Source organism: Bos grunniens, chromosome 6, assembly GCF_055505025.1.
Source record: "Bos grunniens cultivar Pamir isolate PY7600 chromosome 6, Bosgru_T2T1.0, whole genome shotgun sequence".
Classification (NCBI taxonomy): domain Eukaryota; kingdom Metazoa; phylum Chordata; class Mammalia; order Artiodactyla; family Bovidae; genus Bos; species Bos grunniens.
In genome coordinates, this window is record NC_141170.1 from 102211455 (window position 1) to 102225073 (window position 13619).

At 35.7% G+C, this 13619-nt stretch overlaps 1 protein-coding gene across 1 annotated transcript in view; it reads right to left on the minus strand.

Moving 5' to 3' along the window:
- COL25A1 (collagen type XXV alpha 1 chain) overlaps positions 1 to 13619 on the minus strand; it is a 503765-nt gene that overhangs the window by 236743 nt on the left and 253403 nt on the right. The window contains exons 3-4 of the mRNA XM_086407020.1: positions 6521 to 6565; positions 4529 to 4536 (exon numbers count right to left, since the gene is read on the minus strand). Of these exons, the coding sequence (XP_086263146.1) occupies positions 4529 to 4536; positions 6521 to 6565 (53 nt within the window). The remainder of the gene's footprint in view (positions 1 to 4528; positions 4537 to 6520; positions 6566 to 13619) is intronic.

Here is a 13619-nt window from a genome sequence, read left to right on the forward strand (position 1 = left end):
TAAAATAAACCTTAGATAATAGAAGATAGGATAAGATAAAGAAGATACTTGCAAAGAAGGTAGAAACACTTAAAGTTTACTTGCCTAAAAAACAACCTGTAGAAATATGGGGGTAAGGGGATGTGGGCTTTGAAGAGAAATAAACCTGGGTTCAAATTCTGATTCTGCTTCCTACTAGATGTGAGTCCTTGGGCTAGATTTACTTGACATGCCTCACCCTCTGTTTCCTCCTCTGGAAAATGGGTGGGTATAATATATCTCTAGTTTACTGGGCTGGTATGGGAATTAATATGTAAAGTGACACATATTAGGTAGTTATTATAAACTGCAGTTATGGATGTATCTGGAAAAGATTTACTGTTGACCTAAAAGTCATATTGGTTTTTTTCCAATATGAAGTAAAGATATCAGAGTTTTTCATCTAAAAGTTCTACAGAGATTTCTTTTCCTAATTCATCTACCACATTGGCAGAAATAGCACTGTAAGCTTAACTTGGCTAAAGTTTGCTTCATTCATCTGTCAACAAGATTCCGGACTTCAAATCAATTGTTGACAATTGTTGAAGGTGGACAGAACAGAACAGGTGTTGTATTTCACACCTCGGAGGGTTCTACTCTACTAACAATAACATCATATCTTTGTCAGTCAGGCACAACTATAGCACTCGATAGACTGATACAAATGAAAAAGCCAGTTAAAACAGATCTCCTGACTCTGTTCTGGCCACCGTTCTAGGACTTGTTTGATTCTGTTGCATGTGAAGCAGAATGACATCTCCTTTGGGGACAAAAGGACAGAGAGAAGGCATCTCCCACTGACTCTAAAAAGTCAAAACCAGTGCACAATTTGCCACACTTAAAAATGCTGAAGTTATTTTGTACTTTTTGATCATACTCTTTGCTTCTTATTGAAACATAAATGTGTTTTTGAGATATCCAAAATAGAAGGTATAATTTCATGCCATCTGGAATCAGATAACACAGTGGTCAGACAAATCATTCTACCAAATACATTTGTAAAATCCAAGCTAGGTACTCCAAGCACTTGCATGGATTTCTTTAGAGGAGTGTTTTAACACATATTACTTTTATAAGAAAGAATATAGAAAAAAGCACCTGATAGTCACATAAAATAAATTACATACATTATCATAAAATTGTTCCACTGCAGCTGTTTATAGCAAAGATTCCTGTGGTAGCAATATCTTTTTGTCAAAATGGATAAGGCTGAGTAAAAAGCTGAACAACTTCCTAAAGAGTATATCGATATGTGGGATCTATTTCAAGTTTTATTTTAAGTTTTAAATTATAAATGATCTTATTATGCAAGATATAGAAACTGACAGAAGTTAACACTCCAGCCACAAATAATTCTACTGTGATATTGCCAAGTTTTCCAAATATATCAAATAAATATGTTAAAGTTTCTAAATTAAATTCTATTATTAAGTGTTTTTCCCTCCTCAGTCTTACTTGAGAGTATTACTGCAGGAGGGTGATAAAAAAAAGGTGACTCTCAGTGACAAAAGAGATCTATCCGCTATTGTCCCTTGGGGAAAACCAATCTTCCATTTATTTGTTTGTTTTGATGAGGGCCCCAATGCTGTCTTTTGCACCAGTGATCACATATAACAAAGTGAACGACAAGAAAATATACATCAGGACACAAAGTTACACTTCAGTCTTTCTGTACATGTGAAATTACAGGACCACAGAAGTTCACAGTTAGATGGAAGTTGGAAGGATTTATTGGATACTTGATACAGATTCTATGCCATGCATTGTTCATCAGAAACAAGGTTATTTATTTTTCAGACTACCTTTGTGTGTTACATTTAGTTTACAGAATGGAGGCATGGCAATTATTAAAATCGCTGCAAAAACCTTGATATTTTATCCATTTTGCATTTGTTGAGATAAATATTTTGTGTTAAACAGAATTAGGGAAATAACATTTCTAAAAATAAAATTACAGAAACTTTAAAATTTCACTTTATCAAAAAGAAGTGGAAGGAAAAATATACATAAAATTAAAACGCTAAAAATAGGAGGAGTATGGTCACTGCAAGTTCCAATTGTCAATAATTGGATACTGCATCTAAAAAAATATAAAATTGATCATTCTGTTTAATCATAATAATGTCACTGTTCATCCATTTTTATTCAGATGCAAGAAATAGAACAGAAATATTTTACAAAGCCACCTAAAGCAAAATTTGATGAAAAGCAAATACTTCTTAAAAATCATATATGGGGCTTTGGAGACTTGAGGATTTCACCCATAAGGGCTCCAGGAGTATGGGGTCCCAAGTACTTACTACAAGACTGTACTTGCTTCTATAATGAGACTCCATCCTATTAGGAAAGGTAGCATAATGAATAAACATGTTTTTCTTTTTTTCATGAGCAATGGTTTTTTTTAATCTTGAGCTAGTTTTTAGTCAACATAAGAACTCACAATTATACCTTATTTCTTTGATTTGATGCAATTTGCTAAACACATTATAGACATTATAACTTCTTTAAAATGCAGCTGAGAAGCCATAGTATTAATGCATGTTATGTTAACTAGCCATTTTACAATTTTATCATGCTTTTATTACATGTAATTATTTATATCAAGAAATATGACTTGGTATTGAATCATTATGTTGTATCCCTGAAACTAATAATATTGTAAATTAACTATATTTCAATAAAAAAAGAATTACAATTTGGCCCATAGCCTGCCAAAGCCGTGTAGCAACGACCCATGTTATAATATATTCATGATTTTGAGGAAGAAAGATAATGTGGTAAGCAGAAAGTATTTAGAATCGGACATATCTAACTGAATTCAAACTTTGCAAATCCTCTTTAGCTGTACATGCATGCCTGCTAAGTCGCTTCAGTCGTGTCCTGCTCTTTGCGACCCCATGGACTGTAGCCCACCAGGCTCCTCTGTACATGGGATTCTCCAGGCAAGAATACTGGAGTGGATTGCTATGCCCTCCTCCAGGGTACCTTCCCCACCCAGGGATCCAACCCACATCTCTTATGGCCTGTGTGTTGGCAGGCAGGTTCCTTACCACCAGCACCCCCTGGGAGGCCCAACTGATAATTAACCTCCATGAGCCTCAGTTTCCTTGTTGAAAAATGGTAATGTTTAGGGATATTAATGATAATGGGAATGGTAACATCAGAGACGAAATAAACGTTATGTGAAGTGCCTAGAATATTGCCTGTACAATTTTAAAAAGTTAAATCAATTGAAATCTTTTAGAGTAGAGAGCCTGCACTAATAGAAAGCCCCCCAAAAAGCAGGAGCCACATGGCTGCCTAAATTTGTGAAGGATCAAAGAGGAAATTCTAGCATCCTGAACGTCATCATAAGGCAGAGATGAAATAGAACTACCTCTGGCCTACCTAATATGTACATCCACAAAAAGAAGCCTTGAACACTCTATTCTGGATGTAATCGCCAAGGTTTCCTTTGAGTGGTAGCAGTTTGTTTCTAGTTCAAAAGACAGAGGTTTACATATGAAGCCAAAGACCTGGGGCATGCCATCTGCCTAGCATTAAGCAAGAGCTGAAAGTCAGTTACAGAAAAAAAAGTCATTTCTAAGATGATTTATGTTCCATCCTTGAACATGGCAGGAAGACTGCAAAAGATATTTAGAAGCCAATGCTTCCTCTGAATCAAGTAAACGAGTATACTCTAAGCCCCTCTCCCTGGACCAAGCTGGCCTGTTAGGGAAGTTGCCAACGCAGAGTCTGTGAACCCTGGAGCACACTGGCTACTTGGGATGAGAAAACAAGGCCAGTGATCACTGCTACTGTAAACGTACAGCTCATAGTACGGCACTGGGGTCAGACGACAGATATCCAGGATATTACTCAAAAACACATCTAGCTCAAAGCTGACAAGATAATCTGTTCCTGTGAGTGCAAAGCAGACTGGAATGCTGCAGCTATGACCCTACTCAAGGAAAGAAAAAAGAAAGTGCAACTCTCCCAGGGCCCCAGCTCAAGCTCTTTATGCAGGCAAAACTCCAGGGGACTTCAAAGGGAGTGTTGCCTATGGAGTGAGCTTGAACCAAGCCCTCTGGGGGTATCACTTCCGTGATCATGTTGCTATCTACATTTCGTGTACTGGCAAATGTAAATATTTCAGATACAGGCTTAAACGAATGAAAGACGTGTGAAAGAGCTTGGGGGTTTGCTCGCAAAGAAACCTCAGGATTCCAGGAAAAACATTTAATATCAGGAGTTATTAATAATTCATAAGTTATTCCAAAATTACCAAGAGAATAATTGGTTTGTGATTATATTAAAAATAAAGTTTTTTTAATTGACACATACTGCACTCTAACACATCATATGATCACACAATAGTGTACTTAAAAAAATAATTTCCCAAAGTTAAGTACTAAAGGTCAGCAACATTTTTCTAATTGAAATGCAGACTAGACTTTGATATTTTAACAAAGTTTTAACATACGTGGTCCTGATTAACGCAGAAGAGCCAAAAGTCAGCAAATATACTTACAGGAGGACCTATGATCGGAGGAGAGTGGAGAGAATAAGAAAAAGAGGAGAAGTAAATTAGTGAATATGCCAAATAGTAAGATGAAATAAAACATGAGAGCATCATCATAATCATCAACATAATCCAAGAGACACAGAAGCCACTTAAGAATTCAGTGATTCTCAGTCATTTTTTGATCGTGGACCTATAAGACCACATCAGAAAAATACATTTACTTCTATATGCACACGGAATTTTATGTAAAATTTCAAGGAATATTCAGATTCCCTGAGGCCTGTTTATGAATTACTGAGAGGTTCACGTATTTTAAGCAAAGACTGTCTAATTTATATATCCAAAATTTAGATAATATGAATCAGGAGGGTCTTTAGCCTTCATGATTGTAAACAATTGATGGACAATTTTCTTGAGTTTGGTAAAATGGCTAAATCAGAAAGGTTACCATTATTTTTTTTAAGAATCTTTACCATTCAGTAGTATTTTCAATCTGTAAAAGACTAAGTCCTGATGTTTATATGTTTCTTTAAAACTGTGTATTCTCATCAAAATACAGGCAAAGTCTAAGAAAATTTCAATATTTCACACACCATATGCTCATTTAAAGCACCAGTTCTCAGTAGTCAGAAAGTTGGGAACTGATTTTTATATTTTCTGTAAAATTGCCTAAGTATAACTTTTCACTTTTTTCCCCTTAATCATCTTTCTTTCTTTTGACACAAAGATCAATTCAGTGATTATTTGGGTCCACCAATGTTTTATCATTTTTTTCCTTGAAAACAAATTTATAAAGCATCCTCTATTATAAACCTTCACAATTCATGAAGGGGATATCTATATAACTTTCCAATTATTTAAAGTGAATGAGGTTTAAAGATAACTTTTGAGAATTTCTTTAAAGGAATTAAGCAGATACTTTTTCATAAAACCGTTTTACTTTGACATAATTTTTCCAAGAGGGAGAGGATGAGACAAAAACCCAATCTGCTGTCTTATCTTTCTTGTTGTGTTAGTATTTCCACTGTTTTAACCCTTAGTAGATTGTTTTTAATGCTAATAAATACTTGTAGGTAGAAAATATTGAAAAATAATATTTCTTACTAAAATCAGACCTTTAATTACCTTCCTCTTAACTTTCAAGAAAGAACTGATACCCTGTTAAGACTTCACATTTACATTTACATTTTTGGAGTCTTAGACTTTATCAAAGTATTAGTAATACTGCGACTGAACACACTCATTTGAATATCTTGGTTTCAAAAAATAGTCTTTATTTGACTTTGCATATAGGGATTTGGCCTGAAACAAAAAAAAAAAAGAAAAACACTGAAATGGGTATCAGGACAATTGGTTGTGCTTCAAGTTCTGCTCATAAAAACAACTGCACGAGCTTTGCTAACCACCTGATCACTCTGGGCCACCATTTCCTCAACTAGAAAATGAAAACTCTGGACTGATTACTAAGGCTCCTGTCATCACTAAAATGCTATGGCTATACAAGAAGAATAAAAATTCTCAAGTTTTGAAAAGAATGAGAATAGAAGCATGGCAAAATTTTACCAGGGGATAAAATAATAATAATCTTTCCAAGACATACGTCCTGGTGTCCCAAGGCGGATGTTTGTGCAGAGAACCTGCCCTGACTGACCACCTACATGTAGATGGAAAGCAGGTGATGCTGTCACACTGTGTGTGGCTAAGAAATTCTCCACTGTACACTGAAAGGGCAGATTTAACCTAAACAAGCCAAAATGGGGTGCCAGGGGTTATTAAACTGTAATTAATAACATTTTGCAAACTTCTCCTTCCTACAGCTTGATGGAAATAAGATAAAAAAATTCTAGATGTAGCAGAGAAGATTTAAACATCACACACACACACACACATGCATAGACACAATACCCAACAAAGCAATGCAATCACTAATTAGGAGGAACAGATGTGGGACCCTAACCAGGATATGAATGACACAGGACAGCTGAAAGAGAGACTTACCAGATTCTCCTCTTCGGCCCCTCTTACCTCGTTTCCCTGGAGGACCTGAAAGACAAAGAACAATTTTTGGAATTTTTTTATTCCAAAATGGCTAGTAAATGATTTCTATATATTTTAGCACTGTTTTGACTAACATGAAAAGGACCAGCGATTTGTAAAGGCTAACTTTGTCTCTGGTATCCCAGCGTAACTATTTAGCTGCATTTAATTATAAAAGCTGTCCTAGATCTCTAACCAATGATGTGTTACTAGAAACACTAAAGATTCAGAATTTTTGTTCATCTTGCCTAGATATCATCAGTAAGAAAGGGTTTATAAGAAAATTGGTGTTGAGATTTCATGTCTCTTAGGAAAATTTCTTTTCTGAAGATTTCAGTATATTAATAATTGAAAGCACTAAGTAAAAATGATTACAGCTTCTCTTCAGTCACATTCATCAAACTTCTTTTGAAAATATTTAGTTGGCAGTTAGTTAAATGTATATACTAGTAATGTAAATAATTTTACGAATATTTCTATTTTATTAAACATTATTATTTTATTTATTATTAAATGTGAATTTTTATATATTGGAATTTCTCTAATAACACACTGACTTAAAATCAGAACGCTTTTAATTGGAAACCATTTAGGGAGTAACTATTGGTCTCATTTTTCTAAAGGGCTAGCTCATTATTGTCATTCAATAAGTGTTTAGTCTTTATGACGATCTCATTTTTAAAGTGGAGAAAAAAACTCTTTTTCTTCAGTGAGTTGCCTATGAAGACCACCAAGCTAGTATGTGTCAGACTTGTACATGTTTCTAGATATTCATGGATTTCAAGCCATTACTCTCAATTATATAATTTCTGCCCTCATTTCCTTGGTTAGGAACAGCTCTCACTGAATTATGATCCCGGCAGATAGAAGAGAATAATCAGCTCACAATGAGAATTGAGATCTTATTATATTTGCTGAGAGAAAGAAGCCAAGGAAAATACAGAACTGCCTGGTTTTGAAGAACAGGTTGCAAAGGCAGATGGATGACTTCTGAACTCTAAGTTCAAGGCACAGAAGCACAGGCCTTGCACCCACGTGGCTCTTAACTGTAATCTTGAGCCACTGACTTCCACATGGAGACGCCATCACAGGAAATTAAGACAGCAGTGGCCAGATCAGCTTCCCAGCAAGCCCTGAGACAGAGTAAGTCTGGCCATCTGTGTTTTCTAAGAGGTTTAAAAACCAATCAAACAATAAGATCAAATGAAAACATTAGGAGAAGCAGTTTTGAGGCAGAGTTCAAATTTGAACTGGCATTTGAAATTTCAGACTTCTTTCTATATTCTGGAATAAAGGCAGATTTTCATCAGACTCAAGGTATCTTTGGCCAGATGGGGAGCATAAGGAGAAACATAAAAATAGGTAAATAAACCCAGGGAATTCTAATAGGTATGAAAAATATGCATTTATATACACATTCAAAAACATACATATTCATATATATATTGACAAATTCTGATATATAATATACAATGTCCTTTGGATTAGGAATCCAAAGGAATTTTGTATATTACAAAATAAAACAAGAAGTGTTTAGCAACTACTAGGTACTTATGTTGTCTGTGATCTGCATAGTTAGGACTATAGGTCCTCATGTATTAGATGTATATCTGCTCTGAAGAAGCAAAGAAGTTGAAAAGATTAAAATAACATGCATGAAAAATCCATTAGTAGTATGTTGTAAAGATGGCACATGAGTTTATGCTCTGATTTGTTCCTTCTACTCTAAACATAGTCAATTATAAAAAGCAAAAAACATTTAGAAGTATTTGTATTTGAAAAAGACGGGCATGTCTGCAGGCCAGAAATAGACGAGAAATGCAAAGTGGAGAGCAGAGATAAAGCACGAACCTGCCTGGCCCTAGTTCTGGGGGTAGAAATGGTGCCCATGGGTTCTATCCCTGAAGAATAAATGCTCAAAACTTCTCTCATCAGAGCCAGACTCACTTTTTGAAGCTGGGGGCTTATAAATGCTGAAGAGAAGATGAAAAAAACCTAGATCTCTGGAATATAATCTCTCAACTGGAAAATGAAGTAAGCCTCTGTTGGTTTGATACCTAATTCTGTGATATTTCCAACATAAATCTGGGACAGGAGTCCTGAAATGCCATTTTAAAACAAATCTGCTCTAGAAAGCTGGGAGGTCAGGTAAAGACAAGCACAAAATGACTAGGTAAGAAGGGGTGAATACAGAGAAAAGAAAGGCAGACACACATCCAGAGAACACTGTACACCCACAGATACACTCAAAACCTCCAACTTACAAAGAGTTAGAAATCAAAGTTCCAAAACACATGAAGAAATCTAATGCTAAGAAAGGTAGCACTCAATAATCAGATCACAGATTTGTTTCATGTAAAAGTAATTAATTTTAAGAAAGCATCAAAGATTAGTATGTTAATTGTGCTTTAAGAGATAAATTAAATAACATCCATTCAAGACCAAGGGATTTTAAATATAAACAAGGAAAAAAGGAACAAGTGGATTTGAAAGAAAATCCTTTAGAAACCTTGAAAATGGTCACTGAAATCTAAATAAAAAAGATAAATCTATAAATGCTAACCTGGATATGGTTGAAAAAGGAATAGATTTGGAAGATGTAGAATGCAGCTCAGAGAGACAGATCCAGTATCTATCGATGTATCTAATTATCCACTGTGGTCTGAATGTAAATGTATCGTGCAAATTCACAGGTTGAGATTCTAACCCCCGAAGATGGTGATATTAGGAGTGAGGTCTTTTGGAGGTGTTTAAATCATGAAGCTGGAGCCCTCATGAATGGAACTTATAAAAAGACCCCATAGAGATCCCTAGTCCCTTCCATTATGTGAGGACACAGTGAAAAGTCGCCGGCTATGAATCAGGAAAAGGGCCCTCATCTGAAGGTGACCGTGCTGGCACCTTGATCTTAGACATCCCAGCCTCCAAAACATGAGAAATAAATTTCTGTTGTTTATAAGCTACCCATCTGTGGTATTTTATTATAGTAGCCCAAACAGAATAAGACTCTGTCATCTATCTAGCTATCAAGCTATCTACTTACCTATCTATCCATCCATTCATCCATCCATCTATTGTTGTTGCTGTTGTTTAGTCACTAAGTCTTGTCTGACTCTTTCATGACCCCATGGACTGTAGCCTGCCAGGCTCCTCTGTCCATGGGATTTCCCAGGCAAGAATACTGGAGTGGGTTGCCATTTCCTTCTCCAGGGGAATCTTCCTGATCCAGGGATCAAACCTGTGTCTCCTACATTGGCAGGCAGGTCCTTTACCATTTAGTCACCAGGGAAGTCTCATTTATCCATGCTAAGAGGAAAAATTTTACTTATAAGAGAACTCAAAAGAAGTGATAGGGAAGCCTTTGTTTAAGAGATAATATTTGAGACTATGCCAGAATTGAAAACGAGAGATCTAAGATAGAACTTATACTCAAGTGGCAAGTAAAAAGAAATCACACAAACACAAAGAAGGAGAAACTCAGAAATATTCTAGGATAAAGAAAAAAATGTTAAGAACTACCAGAGAGAAGATTACCATGGGAGACACTTAAATTGATACTGTCTTATCCATAACAAAGGTGCCAGAAGGGTCCAGACCTGATTTTTATGAAAAGTTTTTGGAGCCTATAATTATATCTGTTTATTGGAATTACTTTATCACTTTCTTCTTAAATATTTCTTTTAAATATTAATAGAATTTATCAAGTAAAAACAATAATTATATAAATGTCTAGTAATAATTTGAAACGAACTTTAAAAAATATTTTTAAAATATCAGATTATAAAAGAATTATCAAAGAAGCAATATATTTGAAGAAATCAAGCAACAAAGTTAAGGGGACTCCTTGGCAGTCCAGTCGTTAGGACTCAGTGTTTCCATAGTTGTGGGCCTGGGTTCTATCCTGGTTGGAGAACTAAGATACCACAATCCATGTCAGGAAAAAAAAGAACATGTTTGCCTTAAATACTTAATTTGAAGACTTACAGAAATGTACCAAATATTGTGGGAAAGTTGCTTAGTATTTTGAGAGTTGAGAAAAAAATAAAGTCTAAGGAAACTGAGGAGATATTTGGTAAGACAGATACCTATTGACTATGACAAGGTTTTCCAAAGAGTTTCATAATATTTGAGAGAAAAAATGAAGCTAAACTAAGTTATGGGAAATGAGAATCTAAGCCCTGTTGGATTTACAAAGAAAATACTAGATTTGAGAAGAGCATGTTATAATCGCTGTAAGAAACAGAAGACTGGAATGAGCACTAGACTGATCTTGTGAACTAATAAATTATACAAAACACACGTGACACATAAAGATCTTGCATACAAAGAAAATAAACAGAAGCTTTTAAGAAGTCTACCGTGCAGATCATTTGACATTACTTTTGAATTTAAGGCAAAATTAATTTAAAATGATATGCATGGAATGAACTTGACAATGGACAGCCGGCAGATCACCAGAATGAAAACATTAGAAAAGACAAATGAGAGATGCTTACCAGACCAGACCGATGCTAACAATAGTTAACAGTAGTTGAAAAAGATAATGACCATTCCTATTCCAAACTGAGTGATGAAGCGTCAGCCAGGCATGAGCCGTGAGAACAAATATAGAAGCTGGAACCTGATTCTTATTCACTGAATTTGGCCAGATCCTTGCAGCACAAATTCTGAGTGAATTTTCTCAGCAGAAAAACATGACTCTACAAAAGAAACTGGTTCAAGAACATGAATGAGAAGAGGAAAAGCAGAAGCTATCAGCAACAGAGGAAGTAAAAACCTACAGACAATTCATGAAATAAAGAATAAATTACAGAAAACAGAGGGAGGTGATAAAACCAGACTGCTCTTCATAATAAGAAAATTCATGGCAACTGATACTGTTCACGCTTCAGAAAGAGTTTTTGCTTGAAAGATGGTACAAAGGCTGTCATTCTGAGACAGAAATTAGTAAAAATGAGCCATAACGGCAATGTTGTACAGACCAGTGTTGACAACTTCAACTGCAGACAGATCAAGGTCATCAAATCACATCACAGCAAGGTGTCTTAAGCCAACCCAGTTCTTTTGGCTCACAACTAATATTGTTGGAGCCCCCTACTCCTTAGTAATGATGTATCTACCTGTGATTAGGCTATTCTCTAAGGTTAGAGATGTATCTAGAAATAAACATATGCCTGTATATGGGTCTTCCAATGGTCTTGAGGGTGGGTAGTTATTACAGGTGTCTAGAATACCCTTTTCTGGTTTATCAGATAAATTAACAAATCCTGTCAATTCTCTTATGACTTGCGTTGTTTTCTCTTCTCCACTTCTAGTTCAGTTCAGTTGCTCAGTCGTGTCCGACTCTTTGCGACCCCATGAATCGCAGCACGCCAGGCCTCCCTGTCCATCACCAACTCCCAGAGTTCACTCAGACTCACGTCCATTGAGTCGGTGATGCCATCCAGCCATCTCATCCTCTGTCGTCCCCTTCTCCTCCTGCCCCCAAAACCTCCCAGCATCAGAGTCTTTTCCAATGAGTCAACTCTTCGCATGAGGTGGCCAAAGTATTGGAGTTTCAGCTCTAGCATCAGTCCTTCCAAAGAACACCCAGGACTGATCTCATTTAGAATGGACTGGTTGGATCTCCTTGCACTCCTAGTAGCTGAACTGAAACAGACAGGTACTTTGAGGAGAGATTTTTTTTAACTGGAATTCTCTTTGTATTAAAAAATATTTTTACTGCTAATAAACATTTGCAATTAAATACACAGGAAGCATTCAAGAAAAGTTTCAGGATTCATAAATGGCTGGGTATTTTGTCTTAACCTGTGGCTTTCTATTTCAACACACATTTCTGCTGTGTGTGCTTTTCAGGGAGAAGAAAAGGTGGGTAGAAACAAAGGGAAGAAATCGACTAAAATGGATTAAAGACTTAAACATAAAAGCTGAAACTGTAAAACTCCTAGTAGAAAACACAGTGGAAAAGTTTCTTGACATTGGCCTTGCACTGATTTTTTGGATATGACACCAAAAGTACCAGCAACAAAAGCAAAAAACAAAAACAAATAAAACCAGGATTACCAAACTAAAAAATCTCAACTACAGAATGGAAGAAAATATTCTCAAGTCATGGATATGATAAGGGGTTAATATCCAAAATATGTAATGAACTCCTACAAGTCAATAGCAAAAAGCCAAAGTATCCAATTTAAAAAAATGGGCAAAGGACCTGAATAGACATTTTTGCAAAGAAGACATACAAATGGCCAACACAGATTTGAAAGGATGCTCAACATCACTAATTATCAGATAAATGCAAAGTGAAACCACAAGGAAATATTAGCTCACACCTGTTAAGATGGCTATTAGTCAAGGGGAAAAAAAAGTGTTGGAGAGAGTATAGAGAAGAGAACCCTGTTACACTACTGGTGGGGATGTAAAGTGATGCAGCCGCTACAGAAAACAGCATGGAGATTTCTCAAAAAATTAAAACTAGAACTACCATGTGATCCAGAAGTCCCATTTGTGGGTATTTATCCAAAGAAATTGAAATCAGAATCTCAAAGAGATACCTGTACTCCCACACCCATTGCAACATTTTCCACAACAGCTGAGATATGGAAACAAATGTCTATTGACAGATGAATGATGGATAAAGAAAATGCGTGGTATATATCATATATACATATGTACATATATGCAATGGAAAATTAAAGAAGGAAATTTTGGCATTTGCAGCAACATGGATAGATCAGAAGTATACTATGCTAAATGAAATAAGCCAGAAACAGAAAAACAAACACTGTACAATCTCATTTATGTGTAGAATCAAAAACAGTCAAATTCACAGAAGCAGAGAGTAGTGGTTGTTGCCAGGGGATAGAGAAAAGGAGAGATTATGGTTAAGGAGTACACAGTTTTAATTATGCCAGATAAATAAATTCTGGAGATCTACCATACAACATAGTGCCTATAGCTAATAATTCATTGCTAAAATTTGCTAAGAGGGTACAGCTCATGTTACGTTCTTACCACAGAACAATAATAAGAACGGTGAAGGGGAGATGATGGATTGTCT